The sequence below is a fragment of the Labeo rohita genome, unplaced genomic scaffold (assembly GCF_022985175.1).
Source record: "Labeo rohita strain BAU-BD-2019 unplaced genomic scaffold, IGBB_LRoh.1.0 scaffold_580, whole genome shotgun sequence".
Lineage (NCBI taxonomy): Eukaryota > Metazoa > Chordata > Actinopteri > Cypriniformes > Cyprinidae > Labeo > Labeo rohita.
Window position 1 is genome coordinate 30,008 of NW_026129504.1, and position 19,567 is coordinate 49,574.

Here is a 19,567-nt window from a genome sequence, read left to right on the forward strand (position 1 = left end):
TTCGTAATACAAAGACAATGTCTGTAGATATACATTTTAATAATTCATTTTCCAGAAATATTACTGTTTAAAATGTTTGGACAGTAGAGAAAACAGCACAGTACTCAGAAATGCATAAAAACAACAGCAACATTTTCAGCCAATTTCTGTAAAATTAACAACATATTCTACAGTCACAGTATTAGTCATTGTACAAAAGCATTGTATGTCAAGTTAAATGAATAATAAAATTATAGGAAACATGTTTAGTACATAATTTAGAACATGCAAAAATACCTACATACAAGAGACAATTGCTGTATATCTGTATACGTTTACAATGACATTTTATCCAAAGCAACATACAAAGTCCCGCTTAGTCTAACACAGTAGACATAGCAGTTTCTTAATAAACAGAAAGTGTTAGTATTAAAGGGATAGTTTCTGTGTATATGACTTTCTTCTTTCAGACAAACACAATCAGAGTTATATCAATAAGCATCCTGGCTCTTCCAGGCTTTATAATGACAGTGAATGGCTGCCATGAGTTTGAAGCTCAAAAGTGCATCCATCCTTCATAAATGTACTCTACATAGTTCCATGGGGTTAATAAAGCCCTTTTAAAGCAAACCATATTTTACACTTTTTTAAAGTAAAAAAATAAAAAAAAAAAAAAAAAAAAAAACTTGCTTCCAGCAAAATGCAAGTTATGTTTAAGTTGACTCTGTATGGCTGTTTGACCTGAACATTAGTTATTTTATTTTATAAGGTGTAAAATATGCTTTGCTTCAGAAGCCCTTTATTAATCCACCGGAGCCATGTTGAGTGTGTTTATGATGGATGGATGCACTTTGAGCTTCAAACTCATAGCAGACATTCACTGCCAATTTAAAGCCTAAAAGAGCCAGGATTTTTACTGATATAACTCTGATTGTGTTTGTCTGAAAGAAGAAAGTCATGTACACATACAATGGATTGAGGGTGAGTAAATCATGGGCTCGTTTAGATTTTTGGGTGAACTATCCCTTTAATTGGTCAAGCGTTCATGAAAAATAAAAAAAAATAATTTTTTAGCCATTTCTTGAAAGTGGGCAGAGTTAGGCAGTTTATTACAACAGCGACAAACAGTCAAAGTAAAGGTCTGTGAAAGTGAATTTGTACCTCTTTGTGATGTGATGTGAATGGAGAAAAAATAAGAGCTTGGACCAGGAGTTCTGTTGCATGCCCCATAAGGGCAAATCTGCAGGATCGGGCCACTGCAATGTGGTCAGTGAAGTTCAATGACATGTTTTAAACGGGCAGTTGTCGCCACCTCCTGGCGGAAGAGGATAAGCGTTACAATGCATACACGTGTTAAAGTACTTTCCTTTTGATCGCTACTGTAGACAATAAGTGTTTATACACAAACTATAAACTTTTATCCCAGTACTTCTATTATTTAAATGTCTGTAAAACCGAAATAATGATTCTAATGTGGTTGAAAATGTGGTTTGTGCTGCTGTTTCTGCTTTCACATTTACCCTGACCCTCTGATTCATTAACATGGGCAGCGACAAAACCTGCTTCTCACGCTCCACTGACACTCGTCATTCAGGAATAAGATCGCGTGAGTGTTTGAATCGACACCTTGATATTTTAAGGATTAATAGTGCAGCTGTAATGTAAACACTGCGAAATGTTTTGCATATATAAGATATTGTCACGAGACGCATCGGATCTCGCGAGATCTCGTCCCATCTCGTCACATCCCTACTGGTTCCTGAATTTTAAAGCCCTTGATGCCTCACCACAGCCAGTGACCAGCACTTGATTTGGCACATAAAGCATTCTGACATTTAACACTTCAAACAACGAGACATTTTTGATACTCGATAGTTTTGAGGCAATTTGGTGAGTGCCTGAAAAGTATCAAAAAAAACAATACCCAGCCCTACACAAAGTTGAAAATTATCTTGTTTTACTCACCTCCATGCATTCCAAGATGTCTTCTGCAAATCACTTTTGGAGTCCAAGATCTGTTGAGGCATAAAACGCATCTAAGTGGGTATACCAACATTCTGATTATTCAGAAATATAATATAGAAAGCATAAAGGTAACCCATATGGATCCAGATAATGAAACAAATCACTAGGGTTTAACTATAAACTTTTGCTTCTGCATAAAATGACAATGACTGTCAAACAATAAAATTCATAGACTTCTTTTCATACAGCTGTTTTACACTGAATTTAATTACACTGATGGTTAATTTATTCACCCCTTACTACATAGAAACTGAAAAAAAGTTCCACACCTGAATTGCCATGCTTATCTGCTGTAGATCTCCAGTCTTTCCACACGACCTGAAACAAAAAATTATAATTTAATACTTTGTATTTCATTATGACATTACAGCCTATACTGAAACAATGATCTGGAAGCTGAGCAGGAAAGGTTAACAGTGATGTTTTGGTCCACCATGTGACTTTAGCTCAATTTATAGAAAGTAAACTTATATTACTTACTTTGTCTTAGCTGCATCATATTACTGCCTACAGTAGCAGTGTTACTGTCCAGGATGGATGCAGTTTTCATAATCAACGATCCCATATGTAATGACAGTTTACTCCGCCTCAGGCCTCAAGATGTGCGTTTCATTCCTAATCAGAACACAAAGATTATAACAATTATTATTATAATAAAAGACAAAAATATGCACTTACACGTGCATAATATAGATGTAGGCGAGCAAATGCGCCCAGAATGTGAATGCAACGCTTTTTAATTGCAAGTTAGATTGAGCGTTTTCCCATAGAAAACCATTACAAAACACTTAACACATTAGTGACAATGGAGGACCAAATTCTGAGCACTTTAAAAAAAAACATACGTACAGGAGAATATGAAAGGGGGAAAGCGCCTACCTTTGCGATTTAACGTTATCACGTTGCGTTCATATTCATAATCAATAAAGTGTACAGCTACTGAATTCACTCTAAACACGTTTTGATATCACTTAAGTAACTTAACGTTAGCCAAGTTCAGCGTTTCAAAATTACTTCCGGATAAGCAAAGACTTTAACGTTATATACACTCGAACGGATTTCGATACGGAATAACTACGAAAAACTTGTTTAGAATGTTAGCTTCAAAACTAAGTAACACAAATGCGCAGCTACACTATAAAAATATCGTTTACTGTTGCATGAAAGACTCACCTCAGTGGTTGTGATGATGTCTGCTGTAGTATTGTCCGAATTTGTTGTAGTTGGTGAAACAGACTCACTGAAGAAAGAGCGCGTTATTTTCTCACACATTACCGAATGGATGCCTGAAATAAATTCAAATCATTCCCGCGCGCCGCTCCATCCTTGTTGTCCAATACAGAAACAAGTCAACCAACCGTCGTGGGCGGAGCGAAACTGGCCGCAAATTTGAATCTGCGTTCATGAGCGGATTGTGCGCGGGCGCGCGCGCATACACACACTCTTTAATCCTACCATGACAAAAAACACCAAAAAACCTCACATTAACCTTCATATAATTAACAATTTACAATGGTAATAAAAAAAATACTTTGAGTAAATGATATGTGGTTAAATTTTTTCTTATTTTTACAGAAATAATCTGTAATTATTACATGACATTTTATGTTAAATTACACAATACTCTGTAAAAATACAGAAAATTACCTTTAAAAAACAGAAAATGTATGTAATATCAAAATACAAACAATTATCTGTAAATTTAATGGTGGAAATTGAAAATACAGAAAATATCTGTAAAACAACAGGTATTTCATCGTATAATTGTAACGCCAAGCCAGCAGAGGGAGCTCTCACCCTAGGACTGCTTGCACACTCCCTCTGCTGCTTCTATTGTTACTTCCTGTTTGTCACTATTTAAAGACTGGCCATGTGCTCAATACTTTGCGAAGTATTGCCAGTTGAACCTGCCTTACCGAGCGTTGTCAATTACTCTGTTGGATTACCTGTTGCTGTCTTGCTTTGTTTGCTGTTGTTTTTAAAAGAGTTAAGAATAAATGACGATATATCCCAGATGGCAGAAATTAATATGGTATATGCAAAGAAAGAAAGCATAACATTTCATACTGGCTGTAGTATTGTTGCAGCCGCCGCTGACATGTTGTGGAGACGCTTGGCCCTATCATGCACCCGGTGCCAAGCGCGACACAAGTGATTTTTGCTAGTTTCAGCCCGATGCAGTTATTATTTTCACATCCTGCATCACGTTGTTTAAATAGCAAATGCATTTGCCCCCATTTGTGCACCCGTGGGTGTGCTGGTCTGAAAACGAGGTGTGTTCAGGTGCGTTGCTATTTTGAGGCAACTGAAATAGACTGTGTCATTGACCAACTAAAACCTGGTCTGAAGTCAATGGCATGTTAGTAGTAATATGCGCCTATAGGCAGGTGCACAATGCGCATACACTCACAATTATTACACACACAGGGACACACAGCAGCACACAAACATGCCAAATATTAAAAGTGAAAGGATTACAATGTAAAAGATTATTATTGTGACTGTCCATGTCATAATGGATAGTCAACCGCTTTCTACACATTGTCTTTTTTTTTTTTTGTGTTTCACTTTTTGCAAATGACCACTTTCAGCAAAGAGGGGAGAGGATGGAAAGTGGGTGCATAGTAACTTGTTCGGTCCGTGAATGCCCCCCTTTGTCATCGTCTGCTCTCTGGAGAAGTGATCAGTCTTTGTTCTTGCAAATTCCGACGTGTAAATGGTGAATCCGCTGTGGCGAGAGTGCAGTTGGCTCTTAAAGGGAATGGGAGATGAGACTCTGATTGGTTTAATGCACATTACGCCCAAAACACACCCATGACTCATGAAGAAATTAGGGACAGCCCTATAGACCAATTTTGAGTAGACGTCACAGTGACGTCACTTGCAGCCGCGCGCACATAGTCATTGCAGAAAAACACTGGTAACCAGTGGAGGTAAACGGGTAAAATCAATGAAATAAGAGGAAAAAATATTTTTGTGCCTTTTGATGTCAAAATCAGAATGCAAATAATTTTTATACAATACTGTAGTCAAAGACGCCATTAGAAGCTAAACGCAGATGTTTAAACGGACAGACTATGGATGAAAACTGCTATGATTACTCTACTTTTAAAGCATAAATTTGATTTAAACAGTAGGTCTACATAATATTCACATATGCTGTTCATAGAGGACATATTGTATTAGCCCTACAGTTACAGCATGAAATATTATTTAAACCTATTACTATTAACATTTTTACATAACATTTTTTTTATTATTATTTTATCTCACAATTTTGACTTTTTTTTTCACAAATGCAAGTTTATATTTTATTAATTCTGAGGGGAAAAAAAGCCAGAAGTGTGGGATATAAACTCTGAGCCGAGGGGAAAAGAGAGAATAATGAGTTGTTTTTCCTCTAGAGTTGTGGGATATAATCTCGGAATTGCGAAAATAAAGGCAGAATTTTGAAATATAAAATCAAATTTAACTTTTTATTATTTTTTTATTCAATGGCTCCACAGACTGCCACTTGAATCGCCCACAAAAACATCATATCTATTTTGGATCTGTAAGACTATCCCACTATCTAACGTCAATTTCGTTGAATAACAGTACTCATCACTGGGTGACAAGCTCTTGTAATATGTGAATAACATTTTGAAAATGACATCTAATCAATATAATCTATACTCTTTTTAAATCTAAGTATTTTGTACCGTTTTGTATTTTGTCTCCTGGGTTTTCTGCAACCATGCTGTGCGCTCATCCCGAATGTTTACAAACAGATAATTGGTCTATTAGACCATGCGCCGGGTGCACGGACCGTTTTTCCTGCCATGAAACTAGCAAAAGCACATTTGGACATGCCCTAAGTGCAGCTGCACCAAGCGCTTTAGATCCTGTGCTTACATTGTTAAAATAGGGCCCGCTGTGTGTTTTGTTGCAAGAGCGAAAGTACTTTCTTTAACCTTCCAAATGAGGACACAACTAGAAATCAGTGGTTAAGTTATATTTACAACACTGTTCTGGAACAGTACAACACAAATATTCAAGTGGGTTCTGTGCCCACCCCTATATCGGTCAGACAGGGCTGATCTAAATCTGATATTGTGTTACTGTTCTGTGTTACTATAAAGCCACACAAAAGTTGTTGTTATTTCTAAATCATGTTACTTGTTTCCAGGTGTCTGTCAGAACAAAACACGGCGAAGCAAAGACTATAAATAGTTTTTAACATGCACATTAACTGAAATTTAAATATGTTAAAAGAAAAGACTCAATAAACTGTTGCACAGATATAATACACCACACATCAATATCTCTTCCCTTTGTGATTTGAACTTTTTAATGGAAACATTTGCATGCAATGTAGCAATATATAGTTTTTCATAAATGCATTTTATAACCACAATGCAAATAGCAATTTTTGGATTTATGAAATTATTAATATTGTGCACTGATTTTCCTAGAATAACTTTAGCTGCTGAATTAGTTTCTAATATATGTTTGTATATAAATATATAAACTGGTTCACATTATCACTAGATCCCACACACTCCACACAGAACACAAGTCTGTGCTGATGAGAGAAAGGGTTTACACGTTTATTCACTTGACAGCAAATAATTTATTATTATTTAAAAAAAGAAAATATTTTTAGAATAATTGCATTTTGCTTTTCAACATGTAATTTATTAATCATTTCTAAACACATAGTCATGTTTTGTAAATGATTAGTTCATCATTAACTAATCACTTATAAATGACTGACAGCTGAACGTTATTATAAAGTGTTACCGAAAAAAAAAAAAAAAAACAGTAATATTGCAAAATGTTATTACAATAAAAAAAATTATATATACTTTAAAATATAATTTATTCCTGTGATGCAAAGCTGAATTTTCATCAGCTGTTCCTCCAGTCTTAAGTGTCACATTCTTCAGATTCTTCAGTTTTTTTGGAACCTGTGATTCTTTTTTTCAGGATTCTTTGATAAATAACAAGTTAAAAAGAACAGCATTTATTCAAAATATAAATCTTTTCTATAACAATGTAAATGTATGCTATCACTTTTTATTAATTTAACACATCCTTGGTGAATAAAAGGATTTAATTTCTTTCAAAAAAAGAAAGAATAAAAATTTACTGACCCCAAACTTTTGAACAGTAGTGTATATTGTTAGAAAACCTTTCTATTTTAAATAAATCGTTACACCCCTAATATATATATATATATATATATATATATATTTTTTTTTTTTTTTTTTTTAATGGAGCAGTCTGTATTTCACTTTCACAGTTTAATTCTGTGTGAATTAAATATAAGTGGCAAAGTCAGATAAACACATGACTGCTGAATGTAATCATGTTTACTGATTGATGCTTTTTTGTTTGTTTTTGTTTTTAGAAATGAACTGCCTTTTCAAACTTGTTTGAATGTCTTCAGTTTAACAAAATGTTTATTGCTTAAATGAAAACACATGCAAAGTATAATATTTTTATAAGCAGACTGTCTTTGTTGTTGACTTGTAATAGTTTAGTCTACAGTATGTTTGAACATTGATCTGTGAGACTAAAGTGATTTATGACAATAGTAGACAGTAACAATTTCATTTAGTTAAATTAGTTCAATATTTTGACAGCATTTATTAATTTGTTAATGTTAGTTTATATAGTTTTTCATTGTTTATGTTAGTTCACAGTGTATTAACTAATTAACAGAAAACCTTTGAATTTAAAACTATTAGTAAATGTTGAAACTTTAAGGTTATTAAATGCTGTACTAGTTGTTCATCATCAGTTCATGTTAACTAATGTAGTTAATGTTATCAAGTGAAACCTTGTGACTTAGATAAATAGTTCACATCTTAATGGGTAATTTAGCTGATTTTCAACCTTTGCATACATTTGTAACTTTTGTGTAGTTTGTAGTATATTTAAATGAACTATGTGTAGTCTTTCTTCATGTTACCTGCACACAGATATCACTGTTTATTTGTCAGCAAACGTCTGCTGGAAGATGAAAAACACATTAGTAAGTTGATCATCATAGATCTGATTCATTGTCTTTTCTCTTTCTGTTTTCAGTCTGTGTGATTGCAGTATTACAGAGAAACAGTGTCTCATCCTGACTTCAGCTCTGAAATCAAACCCATCACACCTGAGAGAACTGAACCTGAGCTGGAATAAACTAGGAGACTCTGGAGTGAAAAACCTCAGTGATCTACTGATGAACACACAATTCAAGCTGGAGAAACTAGAGTTAGTATCATTATACTGTACAGCAGTGACAGTGAGATTAAAGTGTAACACTGGTTTCACACTGCACACATTAGCAGGACGTGAGCAGCACCTATTTTTTTCGGCTCCCATGTTAACAGATTAGAGTATTCACACCGTTCGCAGTGGCGGCGCAGCAGCGTGTAGCAGGAGCAGCAGTGCTGCAATCGTTTCGGCACTGAGTTTATTTTGTAGCGCCGCTTACGCTGGATTAAAGCCACAGTGCATTGTTCTTGATCAAAATTGACCTGTTTAACATGAAAAATAACAATTTTACCACAAAATCATGTAAGTGAGTTTCGTGTTTTACAATCACGGGGTAAAAGGCTCACCAGCGTGGGGCAAAAAACACAGTATACAGCCTACTTTAGCTAAAATAATGTTTTTTTTTTTAATGTTTTTTTTATAAATATTAAGTTAATACTTGGTCAAAACAATTGCGTTTGTACTATTTTCTGCTTATTTTGATAAAATAATCAATCAATCAATAAATAGGCTGTTGTCATTAAAATGTGTTAACATTAAAATACAGAAACAAAATCATTTTAAAAAGTGAAGATTCTGAAAGCATTGAAGGAGATCACATAATAATTTAATATAGATTTACAGTAGTAACAACAAATGAATAAAAGAGGTGCATTTTCTGCTCTTAAGGTCCCATTCACCAAGATACCTACTCCTTTACCCCCACCTTTGAATTTGTACATTTATTATATTCATGAATAAAGTCAAGTCCCGCCCTATAATTTATCTTTAAATAAATTATCTTTAATCATGACTTTAAGTTTGCTAAGCAGAGCATGGAAACTAATTATGAGATGTTGTGAAATCAAAAATCAAAATGGCAAGATCCACTAGAGGTTTGCTTTTCTTTGCTTTTCAATTGACATTGCGTTTTACTAGTTGTAAAGGTTAAAAACAGGGGTGCCCAAACTCAGTCCTGGTCCTTGGTTTAGCTCCAACTTGCCTCAACACACCTGTCAGGGGGTTTCTAGTAAGCCTAGTAAGAGCTTGATTAGCTGGTTCACGTGTGTCTAATTGGGGCTGGAGCTAAAATCTGTAGGACACTGGACCTCCAGGACCGAGTTTGGGAACGCTTTGAGTTAAAACAATGTTAAGATACTGACAAACAGTAGTGTTTACTTGAACTCGGACTCTGCCCTTTGGGACTCGGACTTGAGTCCGACCCGGACTCGACTTAGGTGGACTTGAACCCAACACTACCAAATACCCTACTTTTACATATTCTTTTCTTTATTGAAAAACTGTTGCTTTAATTATTTTAAACCAAACTGGGAATCATTAAGACGATCTTTGTCTGAAAATGTATTCAATAATTCATTGTTATTGCTCAAGCTTAAAAGGCCTGTTTACATTATTAAAACTATAGGCACTTATTAACTTTAAGATTATTTTTTATCTTGTAAACTACCATACATCATGTTATATGCACGTGTGTGTGGGACAGAGGGGAACACGGCCGCATCACATGTTGCCTATATCATAAATCAAAGCACATGACAGACAGTTGTCGGAGAACACCTGAAAAGCGTGACCGAATGAACCATACTCACCTGTATTTGCAGTACACAAGCCGTGGTTCAGCTGCACACGACAAACACTGACAGTGTGAAAACACAATGGGCGCCTGCTGCTCACGCTCTGAATAGACACTTCTGTGCTGCCTCTGCTCTTCTTCTGCATCCAGTGTGAAACCAGCGTAAATAGAAATGTGAAAATAGACCATTTAATGTTGTTAAATTTACTACTGTTTCTGTTATAATTTCCATTGGTAAAATTCACTAATTTGTTGACTGAGGGTCCAGACTTGGATTGTAACTAGTCTCCTCAAATACTCCTCTCTTGGTTTGTTCATTCAAGTTTCCATGATTTTGTTGGTTTATTAGTGAATGTATGACATTTGTTCATGATGCATCATAGATCTGATTCATTGTCTTTTCTCTTTCTGTTTTCAGTCTGTGTAATTGCAGTATTACAGAGAAACAGTGTCTCATCCTGACTTCAGCTCTGAAATCAAACCCATCACACCTGAGAGAACTGAACCTGAGTCTGAATCAAATAAAAAACACAGGAGTGAATCACTTATGTGACGTACTGAAGGATTCACACTGTAAACTGGAGAGATTGAGGTCAGTAACATTCACATACAAGAATCAAAATGATTAAAATCACCTCAACAGTTTAAACCAAAACACCTTACAGTATCTAACGATGTCTACAGAAGCTTCAGTAAGTAAAACTGTTAAAGTGTGGAATAAAGAGTCTTCAACATGTTTTACACTAAATACTTTTGGATTGAACTATTTTTAGAGTTTTTACACTAAAAAAGCTGAAGTGCAGTTTACGGCACTTCTCATTCATTTCTATGGTTTCCATAAACGGCGATTGAGTGGCGCCATTTCTTCCTGCGGGACAATCCGCGTGAGAGAAGACGACAGGGGAGAGATCCACAATTTAATTTCGTGGTGTGTTTGTGTCACCAAAGGCTTAGTCGCCGTTTATTTTCAATGGAGCCGCGCAGTTTAAAATCCAAAGCAGAAATGTTTGTGTAACTGACAGCTTCATGGTTGCCTAGTAACAGCAGACGCTGCAGAAGCGCGAGCGCCCACGAGCTCTGAAATTGGTGGAGGAAGCGACGCGTTTTCCACGCGTTTTTAGACGCTTCATGTGAACGAACCCTTAAGAGAGTAATTTACATTTAATGCTAAAGTATCGTTAACACTAATACAAACATTATTTGTGCAGTATGAGTGTGTTAGAGCAGAATGATGCAGCTCTATTTCACATGTCTTCAGACAAATGTCATACAGTATTTTTTCAGAACCTGTGCTTGTCTTATTATTCCATTCAACTTATTTGGCTACTGTAAAATTGGCAAAGGGAAACTTTTATCAAACATGTTTTTTTCTGGCATGCTCTGTCTGCAATAGCAAATAGCATTTGTGGTTGATGGGATGTTTTTCGATAATGGTAGAAAACACTTATTAGGTTGATTTCTTTGCCCAAAAAAAACAAACAAACAAAAAACTTGGCTGTCAATCATGATGGAAGAATAAATAAGTTAAGTTACAGCATGTCCCCTAATGAGGCCGTAATATTTATTCTTTATCCCTCGAGCACCCTTCTCACCTTTTTCACCCCTGACCCATTTTCATGCCTGAGTTTAACTGCATTTCTCAATAGCATGGTGTTAGTGTCGATGTTTTCTGAATCAAAAAGCTTTTAAGTAACAAAGCTCTTTTTTTTTTTTTTTTTTTATAGTCAAGTCAAGTCAGGTCGATCTTTATTGTTATTCCACTACATGTGTGGACATACAGTGGAACGAAATGTCGTGTCTCGCAGGACCACGGTGCTACATAAATAAACATAAATATGAACATAAATACACTAGACGTAGAAACAAATTTTTAAACCTATACATCTAACTATACATATACTATAAATAATTGACTATACATACACATAACCTAAGACTAAGACAGACTTTACAAGTACTTTACATAATAACTGTGCATGATAATGTGTAGAAGAGGTATTTAAAGGTTAAGATGCAAATAGTGCAATATGATTTGTGGTGCAATGACAAGTAAACATTTGTTAAGTCCTTGTTAGGTCCTTGTAACGTCTAGTGTTAATAAGAAAGTGTCTGGTGCATATAGAGAGAAAAGAGTGTTTCTACAGGTGGTTTGTCCAGCCCACTCACCTGTGTGTAACACACTCAGAATTGCAAAAATTGTGTTTTGAGTTTTTCAACAGTTTACATTGTGGATAAGGTTTCAGAGGGGGGTGAGGTGGTTGGAATTGAGGGCTCTGGGGGAAAAAGCTGTTGAGCAGTCTTGCAGAGCGGGCTCTGATGCTCCTGTAGCGTCTTCCTGATGGCAGGAGCTGGAAGAGATGATGGGAGGGATGGGTGGGGTCCTTCACGATACTGGTGGCTTTACCTGAGCATCGTGCAAGGAAAATGTCCAGAAGGGAGGGGAGAGGGGCACCGATGATCTTTGCAGCTGTGTTCACTGTCCGCTGTAGGGTCTTGCGGTCAGCAGCACTGCAGTTCCTGTACCAGACAGTGATGCAGCTGGTCAGCACACTCTCAATGGTTCCCCTGTAGAATGTGGTGAGGATGGGTGGAGGGAGACTTGCCCTTTTCAGCCGGCGGAGAAAGTGGAGGCGCTGTTGTGCCTTCTTGGAGAGTGACATGGTGTTGGTGGTCCAGGTGAGATCCTCTGTGATGTGCACCCCCAGGAATTTGGTGCTGCTGACTCTCTCCACAGCCGAGCTGTCAATGGTCAGTGGGTGGTGGTCTTCCTCCTGAAGTCCATCACAACCTCCTTTGTCTTACTCACATTGAGGGACAGGTTGTTAGCGCCACACCATTCAACCAGCTGAGCCACTTCCTCTCTGTAGTGTGTTTAATCATTGTTGCTGATGAGACCTACCACCGTTGTGTCATCAGCAAACTTGATGATGTGTTTATTTTTTGTGCATACAAGCGTTTTGCTTGCTTGATGCCACGGGACAGATTGGCTCTCACTGTTTTTAAGGCTGCTTTGTCTCCTGATCTGAATGCATCATCTCTGGTCTTTAGCAGCCCTCGAACCTCTGCTGTCATCCATGACTTCTGGTTTGCACGTGTGGTGATGGTTTTGGTGACTGTCACATCATCAATGCACTTTTTGATGTAAGCAGTCACAGTTTCAGTGTACTCGTGCAGGTCTGTGTGGTTGTTGTAGGTGGCCGCCTCTCTGAACATGTTCCAGTCTGTGCACTGAAAGCAGTCCTGTAGTGTTGAGGTGGCATCATCTGGCCATACTGTGATCTGTTTTTGAACAGTATTAAATAGTGCAATATTTTGGCAAAATCACAGAAAACACTGAGCGACAGAAAACTGTAGCGTTACAGCCTGCAAGTTCATGAAAACATGAATTCAGTGCAAGTTCTGCCTCTGATGTGGTGGTAATGATGGAAAAAAACATTCGCTGATCAAAAACTTGGTATTTGAACTTGATTTTGGAGAAATGTTAATAATATAATAACACATGCAATGATGTAAATAAATCTGTAGGCCTATACATTTATATGATAACACTATAAATAAGTTTTCATTAGTTCTTGTTAGCTAATGTATTAACTAACATGAGTGAACAATGAACAATACTTTTATTACAGTATTTATTAATCTTTGTTAATGTACTGTAAATGAATGAAAATGTAGTCATTCATTGGTAGTTCATGTTAATTCACAGTACATTAATGTTAACAAACAACTTTTGATATTAATAATGCGTTAGTAAATGTTAAAATTAACATTAAGATTAATAAATGCTGTAGAAGTATCGATCATTCTTAGTTCATGTTAACTATACTAGTTGACTAATGAATCATATTGTTATCATAACAGTTATCATTTATATAAATATATCTGTATACAATAAAGCCACAATACCAACATACACTGTTTATATATATATACATGTATATATGTGTGTGTGTGTGTGTGTGTGTGTATATATATATATATATATATATATATATATATTTCAGGAAAAGTATCAGTTTAGGTCATAGGAGGTTTATGTCACAGTATGAGGTAAATCCAGCTCTGTACATGATACTGATACTGAGAGCATTGACTTGACATAAAGTTGGTTAAACATAAAAATTACATTTTAAAAACAGTTTGGATGAGTACTATTTTTGTCATGTTACTGTAGCTTAGCTTGCTACATTTCCCAGGAGCAGGTATTTTTTAACCGGTGGACCTCAGTGATCCTCCAGGGGGGCCGCGAGATAGCTTAAAATTAATTTAAATATTTCAAGATTCTGTCCGGGCCCACCCGCTCCCGCAGAGATATGTTATTTCGTCCCGCTCCCATCTGCGGTATCCATGTTTTGTCCCGCTCCTGCCCGCAAAAGCCCACATAAAAGTAACCTATGTAGACATTTTTCACCACATCGATGAAATGTACATGAAATAGTTCTGTAGCATCTCATAATTTCCACAAGATCTCGACATAAACGCTCCCGATAAAATATTTGCTATTTAGGCTAAGCATCAACATTTAGAAACCACTGCTGTTCTTAACAGAAAAGCAAGCATAGTTTGCTGTGTTCATGCATATGACAGACTGCGAGCAAACAGCGCTCCCTTAAAGCTGACATCTCAGTTCAGCTCTTATAACATTATGAATATATGCACAGTGAATCTTCCCAAATGTCTACACTTCATGTGTTGTAATGAGAGGATTCACGAGCACGCAACATTCAGCACTGTGCAAAAACTTATACACGGTGAGTGGATTCAAACTTAAACACCTCTGATTGACCAATGAGTTCCAGAAATCAACAGATGGCTTCATTGCTCAAGCTGCAAACACGTGTTTTAAATCAAAACTGACTATTCTTGCGCCTGTTTATCATTTTTGTGTTATATTAGTTGTTTTTGTTGCTTTAGTGCAATAGACGAATAATAATTTATATGTTTTTTATTGTATGTTTAGATATTTTTATTTTGCTTTCGGGGCTCTGGTCCCTAGTATTTTTGCATGAAATTTCAAAACATTTGCATAGTTGTCACAGTGAATGTCCTGTGAGTGTTTTATAATGGATGATCACCCATAGAGAATAATCTTGTGAGGCTCAGTGGTGTTTATGCACATATGAGCATCAGCATCAACAGATTTAACATGTATTTGCTGTATTTTTCATTTGTATGTTTTATTTTATAATGGATACAAACAGTAGATATGTCAGTCCAGTTCAAATAGACAGGTTTAGTGAGTGCTCTTTTGGCATCTCCCTGTTGTCCTGTTTGGCAGGTTCACTTACTTAAGAAAAAGTACTCTGAAGTTGTAAAGAATGTCTGAATTAAAGATTCAGGAGCTTTAAATCTGTATGTTTATATATGTTAAAAAGCTAGAATTGAGCAGAGGGTTTTCTTTTAACTTAAAAAGTACAGCTTTAATTTCAAGTTTGTTTGTAATTTGAGTTTTTTTTATAACATCCAGTAGAAGAATAAAAAGGCAAAACAAATGTTTTGGTTAATAAAAAGGTTTAAAAATAAACACCTTTACAGGAAATGTCAGGCATAGGGAGGCCTTGCAAAATTGACCGGAGAAGGAGGTGGGCCCTGGTGTAAAAAAGGTTGAGAACCCCTGCCCAGGAGGATCTTCAGTGTAGTGAAGCTTCATTTAATGAAGAGTAACTGTTAGCTTAGCTCACTACATTTTCCAAGTAGCTTGACCAACACTGTTAAAAAGTGCACAGTTCATTTGTGGAGTAACCTTCCTATCACTTCAGGATATTTACAGCACTAGGGTCATCATGAGACCCACAACATCATCAGGGACAATACACATCCACAACACAGCCTCTTCACACTTCTGCAGTCTTCACAGTTAATCTGTCTATATTCTATACTGTATATTTTTGTGTAATGGAGACTTGCAAAGTAAGTTGTTGTGTGGTGTAAACATTTGAAAGTTGTATTAAGTGTTTCTGTCCACTTCACTTATTGTCCATACAGCAGGTCAAATACCCAATATCCAATAATTTCAGTTAATAATACCAAAAATACACAAACATTTAATGTTTGGGAATTAAAAATTCTTTGTATTTCTATCAAGAATCAGGACAAATTGTACATAAACCATGAGAAGTGTAAATTACTTGATTAAATGAACAATTTATTTATTTTTTGTTTTATTTTGTTTTGAAGACCAAATTGTGAAAAATGATCCAAAGGTATTCAGACACTCTTCCTCTGTTTCATTTTATGAAGACATTTTCACTTTATTAAACCGTTTTCTTTTATCTTCTCTCTTTCTCTCATTGCAGGTTAAGCTGGTGTTATATGACAGATGAAGGTTGTTCTGCTGTGACTTCAGCTCTGAAATCAAACCCATCACACCTGAGAGAACTGAACCTGACAGGGAATAAACTAGGAGACTCTGGAGTGAAACACCTCAGTGATCTACTGATGAACCCACAATTCAAGCTGGAGAAACTAGAGTTAGTATCATTATACTGTACAGCAGTGACAGTGAGATTAAAGTTCACTGACAATATTTCAGTGCTTATTGTGATTTATTTATCTGGGTACATAATGTATTTCCAAAAATTAATGTACCCTTGTGATCTTTAATGAAAATAACTTTCCCCTCATAAAAACATTTCATCTCTGTGAGGGTGTTAAACCTGTCAGTCACATGAGATCACAGCACAACAAACAATTATTCAGCTTCTCATCAAAAATTAATTCCTGACCTGCATTTTTTCTTGTTCAGAAAAGTTCACAGTAAGAACAAAATATGATCACAAAATGTTGTGTTTGACTGTAAACTACAATCTTAAAATGTCTTGAAGTAAATTTTGATTTATGAACAGAATTTTCTTGATTTCTTGCATTTAAACTCCATTTTTACATTTATATTTAATGTTATTTGTAAGTGATTCTATAGTTTATCCTGTATCTCAATTACATTACAAATCACAAATCTGTTTTTTTTTTGTTTGTTTGTTTTTTGTTTTCTTTTGTTTGTTTTTTTTGTTCTGACTAATGATTCTCCAGAATTGAAATGTAACTAGTATCCTCAAATCCTAGTTTTGTTTTTGTTTTAGTTTGTGGTTGTATGATTATTTATTTACTTATATTGTTTTCAGGTTTTAGCAACATTTTATTTATTGCACTGTATGGTGTTTACTCATGATTCATTTAACTCACACATGAACAACATGTCTGATTCATTGTCTTTTCTCTTTCTGTTTTCAGTCTGTATAATTGCAGTATTACAGAGAAACAGTGTCTCATCCTGACTTCAGCTCTGAAATCAAACCCATCACACCTGAGAGAACTGGACCTGAGCAGGAATAAACTAGGAGACTCTGGAGTGAAAAACCTCAGTGATCTACTGATGAACACACAATTCAAGCTGGAGAAACTAAAGTTAGTATCATTATACTGTACAGCAGTGACAGTTAAAGTTAACAGTTATTGTTTTTTTTATGGAATATTGCAGTAATTAAATGATTTATCCATGTACATTATTTATTTCTAATGTATGTGCCCTTCTGATCTTTCATCTAAATAACTTAAATGACAGCAATAGGTTGTTTGCACATGACGTCATTGCTGTGGTGTGAAATGCAGCTGAAGGGCAGGAAGTGATATTTCTCCATAGGAATCACTAGCAGAAACTCAAAAATGCCTATGTTTTGCGTTGTTTATGGATGCTCAAATTGGTCAAACCAAGAAACCACAAAGTATCTTTTATCATGTATGAAAATTAGCTGTTCATAAGGGTGGAAAGTCAAGAACTGACTAAAAAGTGCAGGAAAAAGTGGCTTGTAAACCTCTGTCTGTTTAGTTTTGTAGTTTTGATCTAAGAGTAGCCAAGCCACTAGGATGCGATGTTGTACCTGCGGTGATAGGCAGGATTCCCTTTTGATCATAAGCGGTAACGATTGGATCATTCATATGAGCCGTGATCAACTGAACGAACACACATTCATAGAGCGGAATATTGAGCGGAGCGCGCTGAACACTACCGGGCAGTGCGGCAGATATTTTCGGCCGTTGTTTCTTTAGAATCTATATTAAAATCGGCCACTGTACACTAGCATTGCTGTGCCCCCCTTATCATAACTCTGCGCCCTCAGTTTGGGAACCACTGAGATAAAGTAACATGTTTTGAGCATTCTGTAACAATTTCATTGTGTTCACTCTACTAATATATTTAATATTGAAACTGATTTAATTTATTTGGTTGAAACTACATTAATATTGTTTTTGTTGACGTAACTAACTGAGCAGTGGATTTGTAGTTCACAGCATGATTTGCAAGGAACTGCATGATTGTAAATTTAAGGATGAAGTGTTATTTCATGTGTTTTTCTGTAAAGGGAAATACATGTTAGTGTTTAATGTTCAGTTTTGCTGGACAGTTTCTGTAATGTTGTTGAATTTTGTGGTTCCCATTATGCAGAAGAGTGACGTTTGTGTTTAGACTGTGACTCTTGAGTAATAGATATTCAAATATCAGTACTGACACCAGTTTTTATATTCATTATTGTGTATAATTATGAGTGAAACTGCTTGTTTAATATAATAATAATAATATTAATTAGGCCTCAGTGAATAAATAAATATATAGTTATTTGTTCCCACAAGATTTTGTTTGACAAATGTAGTTGAGCTGAACCCAAACTAGTGTAGATTCATTTAATGTAAACCAGATAAATTGTGTTGAACCAACTAAGCAATTTTCTTTTGAATGAAATAAATTAAATTGTAAAAACATTCTTTATTAAAATTAAATAAGCAGAACTAATTTATTTTTTGACTGTATGACATTTACTTATGATGTGTTTATTCACACATAAACTTTACATGGATCTGATTCATTGTCTTTTCTCTTTCTGTTTTCAGTCTGTGTTATTGCAGTATTACAGAGAAACAGTGTCTCATCCTGACTTCAGCTCTGAAATCAAACCCATCACACCTGAGAGAACTGGACCTGAGTGGGAATCAAATAAAAAACACAGGAGTGAATCACTTATGTGACGTACTGAAGGATTCACACTGTAAACTGGAGAGATTGAGGTCAGTAACATTCACATACAAGAATCAAAATGATTAAAATCACTTCAACAGTTTAAACCAAAACACTTTATACTCAAAATCTCATGATGAGTCTGAGTTCACATTATATTTGTGAAAAATTCTTCTCCTTAATGATTTGTTTGTAAGATGATCTTCCTCTGTTTGTCTCTTTCTAGTCTTTATCACTGTGGAATTACAGATGTTTCTTCTTTAACTCAGTGTTTGACAAACACAAAAGCACTGCAGTTTCTGAAACTGCTTTATCTGACAGACAATAAGATCGGAGACTCAAAGCAGCAGCTCATTGATGTGCTACGAGACTCAAACTGTAAACTGAGGTGAGTAAACTTCACTTTCTGATATTAAAGAGATTCATTTACCACTAATATTTGAACAAATATATACTTTCAAATATTTGTGAAAAGAGTTTATCAAATTATCATCAATCTTTATTTCAAAGGGTTTGTGTCAGAATGAAATGTAAAGTTGAAAAAAATGTTGAACACAAAGGAGGAAAGAGAACAAAAGCACACTGTCAGAGCTTTATACAACAACACCTGCTTTATTAATGACATCAGTAATAGTGAATCATTACAGTTTGAAATAGATTTGGTCAGATTGTAGGAAAACGCTGGTAAAATCAGTGCAGATTCCAGCTTCAGCTCACAGCTGTCCAACATC

General features: G+C 35.5%; 1 protein-coding gene and 1 long non-coding RNA gene across 2 annotated transcripts in view; one reads left to right on the plus strand and one right to left on the minus strand.

Annotated features, from left to right (window-relative positions):
- Positions 1 to 19,243, plus strand: part of LOC127161203 (ribonuclease inhibitor) — a 49,225-nt gene extending 29,982 nt beyond the window's left edge. The window contains exons 7-12 of the mRNA XM_051103834.1: positions 8,077 to 8,250; positions 10,245 to 10,418; positions 16,123 to 16,296; positions 17,057 to 17,230; positions 18,713 to 18,886; positions 19,063 to 19,243. Coding sequence (XP_050959791.1) covers positions 8,077 to 8,250; positions 10,245 to 10,418; positions 16,123 to 16,296; positions 17,057 to 17,230; positions 18,713 to 18,886; positions 19,063 to 19,228 — 1,036 coding nt within the window. The 3' untranslated portion in view covers positions 19,229 to 19,243. The remainder of the gene's footprint in view (positions 1 to 8,076; positions 8,251 to 10,244; positions 10,419 to 16,122; positions 16,297 to 17,056; positions 17,231 to 18,712; positions 18,887 to 19,062) is intronic.
- On the minus strand, positions 1,940 to 3,334 carry LOC127161204 (uncharacterized). Its single transcript, XR_007826992.1, has 4 exons — positions 3,178 to 3,334; positions 2,485 to 2,619; positions 2,274 to 2,322; positions 1,940 to 1,994 (listed from the first exon to the last, which is right to left on the minus strand). It is a non-coding gene; the product is annotated as an uncharacterized LOC127161204 (long non-coding RNA).
- Positions 19,244 to 19,567: the final 324 nt, after the last annotated feature.